Source organism: Monodelphis domestica, chromosome 5 (genome assembly GCF_027887165.1).
Source record: "Monodelphis domestica isolate mMonDom1 chromosome 5, mMonDom1.pri, whole genome shotgun sequence".
Classification (NCBI taxonomy): domain Eukaryota; kingdom Metazoa; phylum Chordata; class Mammalia; order Didelphimorphia; family Didelphidae; genus Monodelphis; species Monodelphis domestica.
In genome coordinates this window covers 129,802,066-129,815,120 of record NC_077231.1, presented here as the reverse complement: position 1 = coordinate 129,815,120, position 13,055 = coordinate 129,802,066, and the positions used below count along the sequence as shown (strand labels likewise).

At 35.8% G+C, this 13,055-nt stretch overlaps 1 protein-coding gene across 25 annotated transcripts in view; it reads left to right on the top strand.

Annotated features, from left to right (window-relative positions):
• The window catches only part of PLCZ1 (phospholipase C zeta 1), a 107,705-nt gene that overhangs the window by 60,039 nt on the left and 34,611 nt on the right, over positions 1-13,055 (top strand). For 18 of the 25 annotated variants that reach the window (XR_008912191.1, XM_007503591.3, XM_016425888.2 and 15 more), the window contains one exon: positions 4,153-4,270. The exons of 4 other annotated variants lie outside the window; for them this stretch is intronic. Coding sequence is in view for 18 of the 21 variants with exons in the window: in XM_007503591.3 (XP_007503653.1) it covers positions 4,153-4,270 (118 nt within the window). In the remaining 3 variants the exon portion in view is untranslated. Of the gene's footprint in view, positions 1-2,094; positions 2,341-2,753; positions 2,969-4,152; positions 4,271-6,308; positions 6,481-13,055 lie in introns of those variants that run through there. 3 more of the 25 variants (XR_008912192.1, XR_008912197.1, XM_056799309.1) reach the window with 3 other exon arrangements.

Here is a 13,055-nt window from a genome sequence, read left to right as displayed (position 1 = left end):
ACTTAAATAAGGTTTAGTAACCCACGTTAATAACTACTGTTACAATATCTTGGAAGATTGATATTTAACCTCAATGGAACATAAAGTAGGCTAAAGAATTGCTGTATAAATTATTACTATATTTTACTTTGACTCTGTATTGTCCAAACATTTGCCAGTCAGGGATTTTTGGCAAAATGATCCTATCCTCTTACTGGTGGCCATCTTCAAGGGTTGGACTAAATGTTGGGGACTTTTGCCTGAGTGTATCCACTCAACTCCAACCAAAAGGACCCAGGACCTCTAGACCTTTCTAAATTGCAAGATTGTCTCTACCCCCAAAAGCTATCTTGTGGGGTGGATACTTATTCATATAAGATACGGAAGGAACAAACACAAAAAAGGCAGCTTAAAATCCAGGCTCAAAATGATCTCAGTAGGACTCAGTCTACTCAGTCTATTCAGTCACCTGGTAGCCAGGTTGGTGGATAGGGCAAACTATTGCTCTTCCCAAACCCTAAATAGACCTGATAAAATCCAAAACTAGAAAGGAAGATGCCACTTAGGTTGAAGTTACTGTCTTAAATATCTACTACTGAGTCATCATCTCTTTCTGTTCATTGGCAAGTAAGGCGACTGACTCATCATTTCAAAGTCTAAGCCCCATTATCACTAATTCAAGCTAATGTACTTAGTGGAAAGGATACATATAGATTAGTGTGTTACATAGATACCTGAAAGACTTTGTGAGACCAGGTCAGGATTACCTGGCCATAATACTAGTTAGCCAGGCTAATGAAGCACATCAGAGACTACATGGCAATGAGCTGGTGATGGAGAGATTTGGGGTGATGATTTTGGATGGCCTTCATTCTTTTTCTTGCATAAGAATAGGAGATGTTTTGACCCACCTCATGTGTCTAGAATTCAGGGCTTATAGCACAGGAATAATGGAAGAGAGACCATTGCTGTCAGGAAGCACAGAAAGCCTTGCCCAAGATATGATAGATAGTATGGGGATATCATGAATTTGTGAGGTCCTGGACAGTGGGAAGACGTCGGGAGGATGTTGGCGAGATTGTCCTTCTCTTTCATGGTAAAGTGGGAGGAACCATGATGATGGAGTTAGAGGACTTATGTTCAAATCTCATCTGTATGATTTTAGGCAAGTCACTTTGGGGTTCAGCTTCCTCATCTGTAAAATGAGGGTATTATAATTGATAGCCTCTCAAATCCCTTCTAGTTATGGATCTCTATTCTAATAATCTTTGAGACTTTGACTGTGGTGTGAGTGAAAAGTTCCCTGAAATCAATTTGGCGATTGGGTGATGAATTGGAGAGATGAGAGATTTGAGTTGAGACCAATGAAAAGGTGATAATAATAGTCCAGGTGAGAGGTGATGAGGGTCCACCCCAATGTGACTGTGTGAGTTGAGAGAAGGACACATTTAATATATGCAGGTGTACTTGATTTCAGGGTTTGAAGTATTTTAAAAGATGGACAGGGCCCCCCAGATGTGGCAAGAGTCCGATTTGCAGAAAGGTAATGATAATGTGGGGATAGCCTCACTGGAGGTGTCTGGTAGGGAACTCCTTTTGGTGCTAACATTTCTTCCTGACAATTTGGCACATTGCCTCAATAACTGCAATGCTCCCAAAGTCCCTGGCCCTAACTGACAGAGACTTTCCCCATACGAAATTTCATTGAGCACAATAGTTTTTCTCACTAGTCCGGGGGATGATGGGTGAGGTTTGCAGCTTCATTTTTAGTGAAGTAGTAGGAAGGTAGCTGAGGAAGAAGCTGGGCAAGATAGGCACTTACTGATCCCCAAACTACTGGAGATGTGGCTTCTCTGGGGAAAAGAGCATCTCCTTTCACATTTGGAAAAGAGATAGAACTGGGATAATAAGCTATGACACTGTGAAAGGCTATGTCAACACTGACACATGTCAACCAGGAACTTGCAAAAAGGAGATAGAATGTGGTGAGCAAAAGGGTAGATTGTAGCTGCTTCTTGTAAATCGAGGACCATAGCCATGAAACTCAGTCAGCTATCTCCTTCTCCATGCTGTTTTTTTCACTGAGCCTACTTCTCTGTCTATTCTTTTAAACAGCCTGCTCACTTCCCAAACTGGAAGGATCTTCTCAAGAAGAAAACAGGTTGTCTCAGATATTTTCTGAACATGTGTGTGGCTTTGTAGGGATTAAAAAAAGGAAACTGTAAAATATGGGGTTTGTCTGAGAGAGAGGAGAAAGAGAAATTCTCCATCAAAAGCACTGATGTGTCTTGCTTGGGTCAGGACACAAACCAGCCAGGTCTTTGTTTAAGGGCTATTATACTAGTCCAAGTAACAGCAGTATTAATAAACAGTTGAATATCAAATAATTTATAAGGAAATGGTCTTTCTAAGGGCTGTGATGGGAAATAAAATAATTCCCCCCCACCAAGTTCCACTCATTTTGAGAGGGGAGAAAAGAATTTGAATGGTTTTTGCATGTAATAGAAGGTCATTCTTCTCTTCTCTCCTCCCCAAACTCCCTTCAAAGAATGGAGGGAACAGGAAAAGATTTCAGAGATTTGGTGTGTGTGAAGTAATTTTGTGTCACCAGTTCTCTTCAGGATCATTTGATTCCACTGGCCCTGCTTGTGTTGCTGCTCTCCACTTTGGTTGAGGCAGGGTAGGAAAAAGATGTATATCTCTAATATTGCAACCTGGTCCTGAGCTTCTTTACAGCTCTCAAAATGGAAACTCTTCCTTTATCTCTCTCCTAGAAGTCTACAACTTCCAAATCACTAAACTGGTGAATTCTGGGAAAGAATCTATTTGGTTATTTTCCTGAGTCTCATGTCTCTGTGGCAAACATTCACAGAATGGTAACCTGGGAGGTAAAGAATTATACTGGAAGTGGGGAAGTGGAGAACTTCAGACCTCCATATGTGACCTGGGTTCCCCTGGAGAAAGTAAAGTTGGGAACTCAACTTATAAGGTAGGGGGAGGAGGGAGCAGATGCTACCACTTGGAGTGGAGATGGCACTGAGGACTGTGTGGCCACCCAGAGTTTTAATATTATATCTTTTAAAATTGTATTTCATTCAGCTAATGTATTTTAAAATATATTTTTCCTTTGGGTTATGCAAAATTGTGGAGATAAGAATCTTGATGGAAAATGTGGATGAGTACAACAAGCCTCTTTGTGATAAATGTATGAAATATTATTTGCAAATGAATTTACATTTAAAAATCTAAAATGAACCTAGAGAAATATGGGCCAAGGAGAGTGGAGGAGACAAGAACTACTGCATATAGGAAGTTTATTACCTTGTAACAGTAGCATCAATCCCTTACATATGGAGGGTAACCTACCCTTTATAATGGAATACTGAATATTTAAACTATTGGTCCAATAGATTGATAAGTCTCCAGTGTTGGAATTGTGGGGAGATAACAACTCAACTGATAGATCATTTTAGGGCTTTCTGTATGAAAAACTGTAAGTTGGACACCAGACACATCATTATCCTCATGTTAAAGATGAGGAAACTGAAGTTTAATGACCTTTCCAGGGTCACACATTAAATATCAGAATTGGACTTCAAATTTAGATCTCCTTCTCTTGACTCCAAATCAACTATTCTTTTCTGTCACACCATTCGACATTAACAGTCTAAACACTGAAACTGATGATCTCTTGAGGGTCCTTTCAGTTTTAAATGAATTATGAATTAAATTTTTTGTGATAGGGGAAAAAGGGGAACTTCATTTTATGTGATTTTTATAGCTGCCCCATTTAAAAATAGCTTCAGATTATATCAAATTTCCTTTAATGACAGACAATTCTGGATATTGTCTGATCTAAGAACCACTTCTGGTTTCAAACATGGGTTTGAATCCTGCCTCAGATACTTCCCAGTTGTGAAACTCTGAAAAAGTGAATCAGTCCCTCTAAGTCTAAGATATTATAAAATGGGGAAAATAATGGTACCAACCTTATAGAGTTAATCTGAGGCTCCAAAGAGATATTGTATTTAAAGCACAGTGAAAACAAAGTGCTATCTAAACCTCAGCTCCTTGTATTATTGAATATATACATGCATATAAGTTGAAAATTAATTCTGATGAGAAATTTTATACTACAAAAATTGTTCTTATTTTAAAATTCCATTTGAGCAGCTCATAAGTGGTTTCCAGTTGCCATCTACTTATTGGAATAATTCACTAGTGTTGATAGAAATATATGGCATTCCAGATGACCAAACAAAGCAACAGACTCACGTAATTAGAAGAAATGGTAAGTTTTAAGGCCATTTTTGCTAGATTTAAAAAGTGAAACATTTTGTGCTTAACAATATTTATGATATATCATGATGCCATAGAAATTTTTGTGTTAAATTCAATATTAAAATGTTATATGGCAGTTATTAATGAGCAGATTTTAGAATTTTGGTAAATAGAAAGTTTTCAAGTATCCTCGTATGATCATTGTTTTGTTTACAGACATTTTATTGATTATGCCTGTATTTTACATTGTTTAACATATCACTAAATTAACAATACTTACTTACCAGCTGCAGAAAACTCAATTCTCAAGCTCCAAATACATAACCATAAAACAAAGAAAAATGAACATAGTACTTCATTGTATAGTACTTCATAGTACTTGAACATCATAATTTTCCTCAGTTTTTCTACATTAAGGACCTATGGGTTCCAAGTTAGACTTGGTGGGTTGGGGAGGCCTGTTTCTATTCTAAAAAATTCTTGAATGTATAAATTGATATAATTGTGGACAATTTGGAGGCCACATGGAAGTTTAGGATCTTTCATCTGGGGGTGGGGAATGATGAGGAATTCTTTTATTATTTTGAATTTTAAGCATATTCTGGAACATATCCAAATATGCTCCAAAATGTCTATTAAAGTGATCTTCTGGGACATTATTTCTCAGACTTCACTTAAAGCATCTTAATGTGCGTCCCTAGTGCAAAGCATAGAAACAATATGTCATAAAAGGACAAGAAAGTGGTCTTGACAGCTCCCTGCTTCCTTTTACCCGTAGAAATCACCATCATGGTTGGCCCTTAGGAAAGGTTTGGGATGTATTGCTCTCAGTAGTTTTGAGGGCATCTGGAGGGAGACAAACTGGTAACATCTAAACCTTAAGAGTTGGAAGAGAGTTCAGAAATTATCTCAATCAATCATCCAAATGATGAAACCTCTATATCATCAATGAAAATTTTTATCGAACTTCCATTTAAAGATTTCAGGTGATAAGTAAATCATTACTTCTTGATAAAGACCAGTATACTCCCAATTGTTAAGAAGCCATATTGAGCAGAATTCATTTCCCTTGTATATTCAACCCACTTATCTTCATTCAAAGGCTTTAGAGAATCAAATTATTCTTTAATTTAACAATTATCTAAAAATGTCAAAATAGCTACCAGGTCTCCTCCAAGTCTTATCTTCTTCAGATTAAATATCCCCAGTTCCTTGAATTAATCTTTGTATAATATGGTTTTAAGATTCCTCATTGAATGTCCTCCCCTTGGCAAACTCCAAAACCTGTGAATATTCCTTCTAGAACATGATACCCAGAAATGGACACAAAATATAGGTCTGATAGAACTAGGAGAGCTTGCAGGGGATCTCTTTCTCTCTTCATGGGCTATATCTATTTTCTCAACTACCCAAAAGGATGTTTGATCTCTTTAATTCAGGAGCTCTCTTCAGTTATGCAGACCACAGCCCATCTATGTCTGCCCATCAGATCCAGCTCTCATTTGTTTCTTTCCAAAGGTTTACCACAATGTGTCTGGAGGCTTTCCTTGTTTTCTCTTAAAAATGAGAAGATGCCAGATCACTCTAGTTATTTGCCTGTCATATCTCATTGTCACCATTTCTTTTCTGTCATATAATTCTTGGATGATATCATACACTGCTGTTCTGCTTTGAGATCTTCATTGCTTATATGTAGTAGCCTGCTCACACCCATAATGCATCTTTCTTGTAGGATGAATATCATTTGTTCTTTGGAAGTGGAGGTATTAATGGTGGTATTAATCAAATGCGGGCATGGAAAATATGGGCCTTAGCTGTTATGGGAACCTTGGAATCAGTAAAAGTTCTCTACAATTTCCTAAAAGCCATCCAATCAATTTACCCCACTTTTCAGTTCTGAACCTTTAGTTAGGAAATTATTGTCAGTTTCTCTTTTCTGTTCCAAATAGATATACCATTGGATAAGCACTATTGGGATCCATTTGGATGCATGCTAAATTCTGGAAATAAACATTTTCAATCCTTTTTTTTCTTCTTTGGTTGGAAAGGCCAACTTCTTTGAATAATCCTAGATATCTTCCTGGAGACTCTTCAGTATCATAGGGTTTAAGGCAATCAGTATAATGTCTTCCACAAGCAGAAGAATCTGGAATACCTCACTACCTACAGAGAATTCCCTCCTTGACCTGGACTTTGTGCTGGATCTCCTCTATTATTGTGGTGAATACTTTTGTTGATCATATAACTCCATGTTTTATTCCTCTCCTGGTATTTACTTTCAGACAACTTATAAGGAATCTTGAATGATATTAATTCATGGATGGGAGGCATCTTCATATAAAAGGACCTATAAGGCGGTGCACAGAGTCTCCATACATCTATCTCTATAGAGGAAACAATTTATTCTCAGGTTTTTGATTGAAACTGCACTCTCTGCTTTGCTGGCAGATGATTGAATGCCCAAAGCAGTCTGAATCAGTTTCTTATATATATTGGAAATTAGACTTTCATCAGAGTAACTCACTGCAAATAAGTTTCCTACTTATCTGTATCCCTTTTAATTTTAGCTGCATTTGTTTTACTTGTAATTATTTGCAAACAAGGGATCTCATCTTACTATATTTCACAATTGACCGAAAATATTGAGAATATAAGATCCATTCACATATAAATGTATGAAAAAACAGATATACCTTCATATATATGCATTTATATATGTGTTTATGTAATATGTTGTACACATGACCCATACATTATATACATATTACTCATGTAATAGATTTCATATCTTATATATGAACACTATTTATGTATAGGTATATATAACCCATGGGCTGCTAGATGGTCCAGTGGTTAGAGGGTTGGTTCTAGAGTTAGGAAGACATGAGTTTGAATCCAGCTCAAATGAGTTTTCTCATTTATAAAATGTGCTGGAGAAGAAAATGGCAAACCATTCCAGGATCTTTGCCAAGACATTCCCAAAAGAGTATATGAGAAGTTGAACACAACCAAAAATGACAAAACAACAACAATAGCAGATATAGAATTCATATATTATATAAGTATAATATATACAATTAATATATTAATTGCATATATACATATATAATTAATGCATTATTTCATATATAACATACACATATGGATATCTTTATATGCATACATCTATGTATGTGGATGGACTTTACATTCTCTATATTTTTGGTCAATTGTGATATAGTAAAGATGAGATCCATTATTTACAAAAGCTTGCTTGTAAACAAGATATAATTAACATTTTAAGGGATGTAGATAACTGGGAAATATATTTTCAAGAAGTTATTCTGATGAAGATCTAATTTCCAAATATGTAAGGAACTGATTCAGACTATCTCAGAATTTGAGAATTCAAACATCTGCCATCAAAGGAGAGAGTGCAGTTCCAATCAGACCCCTGAGAGTAAATTTCTTCCTTCCCCTGCCCTTGACCAGTAGAGAACCTTGTGAACTTTGAAAGATTAGAGGATTTAGAGTTCTCATTAGTATCCTAGCAGCATTCATAGGACTGCAATAACTATCTGCAGTGTGTGTCTGCATTAGGATTCAAGTACAAATTAGATGCACTGGGGGAAAGGCAACTCAGAATGTAGAAAGATCTCAGCAAGAGGGCCTCACAAAGTGGGGCAGGAATTCTAGCAAAAGGTATTCTAGGAGTTGTGATATCCTCTCTCCTGTTAGATAATCTAGATTTGATTACTTTTCATTTGGAATATTCATTAAGTAGCAGAAGTAAGGATTAGGGTATGTAGCATATTAATAATTAAGTAAAATTGTATTTAAAATTTTAGATATCAATGTCACAGAGTAGATAAAGCTGGCTTAAAATAAAAAGCTGGAGTGATTTTGTATTCATTAGAGAGTAATACTTGGATAGATCTCTGATTTCGTTCATACAGGTATACATGCCAGTGGTTCAGGTCACAATACATTGACATCTTCTTACCTTTTGTGATTCCTATATATAAGTAGCAGGTAGGTTATGTTGGAGATAAAGTACTGGATCTGGAGTCAGGAAGACAAATTCAAATTTAGTCTTAGAAGCTTACTTTGTAACCTTGGGAAAGTTAGTATTCACCTTTCCTTAACTATAAACTGGGGATAATAATAACACCTATACCTCAGAGTTGTTGTGAGACCCAAGTGATATGATATTTGTAAAGTGCTTGGCACTGTGTCTAGCACATAGCAGGTCCTGTATAACGATGATGATGATACTGATCATCAGCATAAGAATAATATGCCTCTCCCTCTACTGTGCATCTGAAGTTTTGTTATTCCTTGATTCATAGCCACATGTAGCTATCATCACCAGAAGACCTTTGATAGTAGTAAGATAGTTTTTTATTTTGAGGTAAGTACAGAATTACTAAAAATATCGCATGGTTTGTAAAATTTCCTAACTAAAGAGCTATATTAGTCATTACATTTGGATATAGAACTGAAGGTGCTCAGAATAATAATCGGGTTAAAGGCATGGAAAAAAAGATGATTCCCCTAACTTGTTATATGATCTTGGGAAATTAATTTAAATACCTTCATTCCTCAATTCTTCCAATACTGAAAACTAAGGAAATAATTCAAATATTTAAAAAATGACAGGCAAATTTCAGTTCAGGTCCAATAAGATGGAGGATAGGTAATAGTGGCAATGGAGGACTAGTCATTTTCTTTTAACTTCACCTCTCAATCATCTCTAAAGCAGAAATAACATACCAAAGATAAAACAACTTCAGCTGTTTCCATGTCTTGGCCAGCAGGAACCAAAAGGAAGGTAAAACTCTCCAGTAATTAATGCTTAACTTGCACTTACTCAGCATCCCCTAAATTCTTGAGACTTACGAAAAATACAACCTCACACTGCAGTCCACTTTCCTTCTTTGCAGTGCCATGGATGACGACTCTTAACTGCATAAATTTCTTGATATCTTAATAGCCAAAGCTTTGACAGTGTTGAATGCTACAAAAAAGACCTCTCTAGAAGAAGAGAGAAACAGAATGAAAAGAGACAGAACACTTAGGCATTTATGTGGTGCAGTATAGAGTACAAAAAATTATATTTTTATGAGTTTCATTATATATTCCTAAAATACATTAAATAATTTTAACATTCATTTGAAAACATTTTGAAGTCTAAATTCCCTCTGACACTACTGCCCCTCCTCAACAAATTGAGAAGACAAGCAATATTACCAAATATAAATGTAAAGTCATGTAAAATATATTTCCATGTTAGCCATATTAAAAAAAAACCTCAAAAAAAGCAAAGACAATAAAGTGAAAAAAATGCTTCAATCTGCCTTCATAGTTAACCAATTTTCTTTGAAGATGACGGGCATTTTCCATCACGAGGCCTTTGGAATTGTTTTGGAATATTGTCTTCATCATAGCAGTTAAGTTTTTAATAGTTAATCATTATGACAATATTGTTGTCACTGTGTACAATGTTATCCTTGTTCTGCCCATTTCACTTTGCATCAGTTCATATACATTTCCCCAGGGTTTTTCTGAAACAAACCTGTTTATAATTTCTTCTAGAACAATAATATTTCATCATAATTATGTATATCTTCAGCCCAAATAATAGGCATCCCCATAATTTTCAATTCTGAACCACCACAAAAAATGTTGCTATAAATATTATTTCCCCTCCTGGATCACTGCTTTGTCATGGCAGAGGGGTTTGTGTAACTCCATGAAACCATAATCTATGGTGTACCCAAGATAAATAAGTAATAGTGTCAAATTCTGACAAAAAATGATCCACTGGAGAAGGAAATGACAAACTATTTCTAGTATCTTTGCCAGGAAAACCCCAAGGATAGCATTAAAATTCTAAAAGATATGACTTTGGAAGATGAGTCTGACAGGTCAGAAGGTGTCTTATACATTATTAGGAAAGAGCAAAGGACAACTGAAAAAAGCTCCAGAAAGAGTCAAATGACTGGGACAAAGCCAAAAATTTTGACTCAATGGTGGATGTATCTGGTGATGAATAGAAAGTCTGATGCTATAAAGGTCAATCTTGCATGTGAACCCAGAATGTAAGATCTATGTACCAAGGTAAGCTGGATGAGGTGAAATAAGAAATGGGAAGATTAAACATTGACATCTTATGTGTCAATGAGTTTAAATGTACAAGAATGGGTGATATCAATTACTGAGGGCAAGAATTCTTTAGAAGAAATGGAGTAGCCCTCATAGTCAATAAAATGGTGAGAAAAGTAGTACTAAGATATAACTTCAAAAATGACAGAATGACATTTGTTCAAGTCCAAGGCAAGCTATTCAACATCACAATAATACAAGTCTACACTTCAACCACTGATTGACCAAAGATGATCAGTTCTATGAAGACTTATATCATGTCCTATAAATAACAACAAAAAAGGATGTCACATTCATTATAGGAGATTAAAATGCTAAGGTAGGAATTAAAAAAAACGAATTGAAATTAACAGGCAAGTTTGGCCTTACAGTACACAGTGAAGCAGGACAGAGACTAATAGATTTTTGTCAAGATAATTAGTTGTTCATAGCAAACATTCTTTTCAGCAATCCAAAGGTCTACTCTATAAATGGGAATTACCTACATGGTCAATATCAAAATCATACTGATTATATTCTTGCAGCCAAAGGTGGAGAATTTCTATAAAACCAATTAAAATAGGGCCTCAGACATCTAGGTGACTTAGTGAATAGAGAGCCATGAGTGGAGAGGAGAGGTGCTGGGTTCAAATTTGGCCTTGGCCACATCCTAGCTGTGTGACTCTGGGCAAGTAACTTAACCTACTTTGCTAAGCTCTTATTGCTCTTCTGACTTAGGACCAATTCATAGTATTGAATGTAAGATGAAAGGTAATGTTTTAAAAACAAAACAAACCAAGACCTGGAGCTGACTATGGTTCAGACCATGAGTTTCTTATTGTAACATTTAGATTTCAATGAAAGAAAGTAGGGAAAATCATCAGTTGGTAAAGATATGACCTAAATAACATCCTTTATGAATAAATGATATCCCTTATAGAAAGTGGAGATGATAAATAGATTTTAAGGATTAGATCAACTAGATAGAGTGCCTGAATAACTATGGACAGAAGTTTACAATATTGTATAGGAGGCAGGAACAAAATCATTTCAAAGAAAATGAAGACCAAGAAAGCAAAATGGCTTTTTGATGAGACTTTACAAATAGTTGAGAAATGGAAGAAAGAAAAAAGGTAAAGGGGAAAGAGAAAGATATGCCCAATTGAATGAAGAATTCTAGAGAATAGTAAGGAGAGATAAGAAGTTTTCTTAAATGAGCAATGCAAAGAAATAGAAGAAAACAATTAGGAAAAATGAGAGATCTCTTTAAGAAAATTAAAGATATTGAAGAAATAGTTCAAGCAAAAAAAAAATAAAGCACCAAGGATCAGAAGAGAATTAGGTAAATGGAAAAATAATTGTATCATGCTTCTTTTTTTCTTTTTTCTTTTTTTGGTTACAATAATCATTTTATTTCCCTCCCTCCCTTCTACCCACCCTACCTGCAGCCGATGTGCAATTTCATTGAGTATTACTTGGGTCCTTGATCAGAACCCATTTCCATGTTGTTGTTTGCACCAGGATGTTCATTGAGAGTCTACATCCCGAACCATATTCCTTCAACCCATGTATTCAAGCAATTGTTTTTCTTCGGTGTTTTTACTCCCACAGTGTTTCCTCTGAATGTGGATAGTGGTTTTTCTTGTAGATTCCTCCAAGTTGTTCAGGGTCATTGCATTGCCACTAATGGAGAAGTCCATTACATTCGATTGTACCACAGTGTATAAGTCTCTGTGTACAATGTTTTCCTGGTTCTGCTCCTCTCACTCTGCATCAATTTCTGGAGGTTGTTCCAGTCCCTATGGAATTCCTCCACTTTATTTTTCCTTTGAGCACAATAGTATTCCATCACCAACATATAGCACAATTTGTTCAGCCATTGCCCAACTGAAGGACATCCCATCATTTTCCAATTTTTTGCCCCCACAAAGAGTGCAGCTATGAATATTATTGTACATAACTTTTTCCTTATTATCTCTTTGGGGTACAAACCCAGCAGTGCTATGGCTGCATCAAAGGGCAGACAGTCTTTTATTGCCCTTTGGGCATAGCTCCAAATTGCCCTCCAGAATGTTTGGATCAATTCACAACTCCACCAGCAATGCATTAATGTCCCAACTTTGCCACACCCCCTCTAGCATTCATTACTTTCCTTTGCTGTCATGTTAGCCAATCTGCTGGTGTGAGGTGATACCTCAGAGTTGTTCTGATTTGCATCTCTCTGATTATGAGAAATTTAGAACATTTTTTCATGTGCTTATTAATAGTTTTGATTCCTTTAACTGAAAATTGCCTATTCATGTCCCTTGCCCTTATCAATTGGAGAATGGCTTGATTTTTTTTTTTACAATTGGTTTAGCTCTTTATAAATTTGAGTAATTAGTTCTTTCTCAGAGGTTTTTGTAATGAAGATTGTTTCCCAATTTGTTGCTTCCCTTCTAATTTTGATTGCATTAGTTTTGTTTGTACAAAAACTTTTAAATTTGATGTAATCAAAATTATTGATTTTACATTTTGGGATTTTTATCTAGCTTTTGCTTGGTTTTAAAGTCTTTCCATTCCCAAAGATCTGAGAAGTATACCATTCTGTGTTTGCCTAATTTGCTTATAGTTTCCTTCTTTATATTCAGGTCATTCACCCATTCTGAGTTTATCTTGGTGTAGGGTGTGAA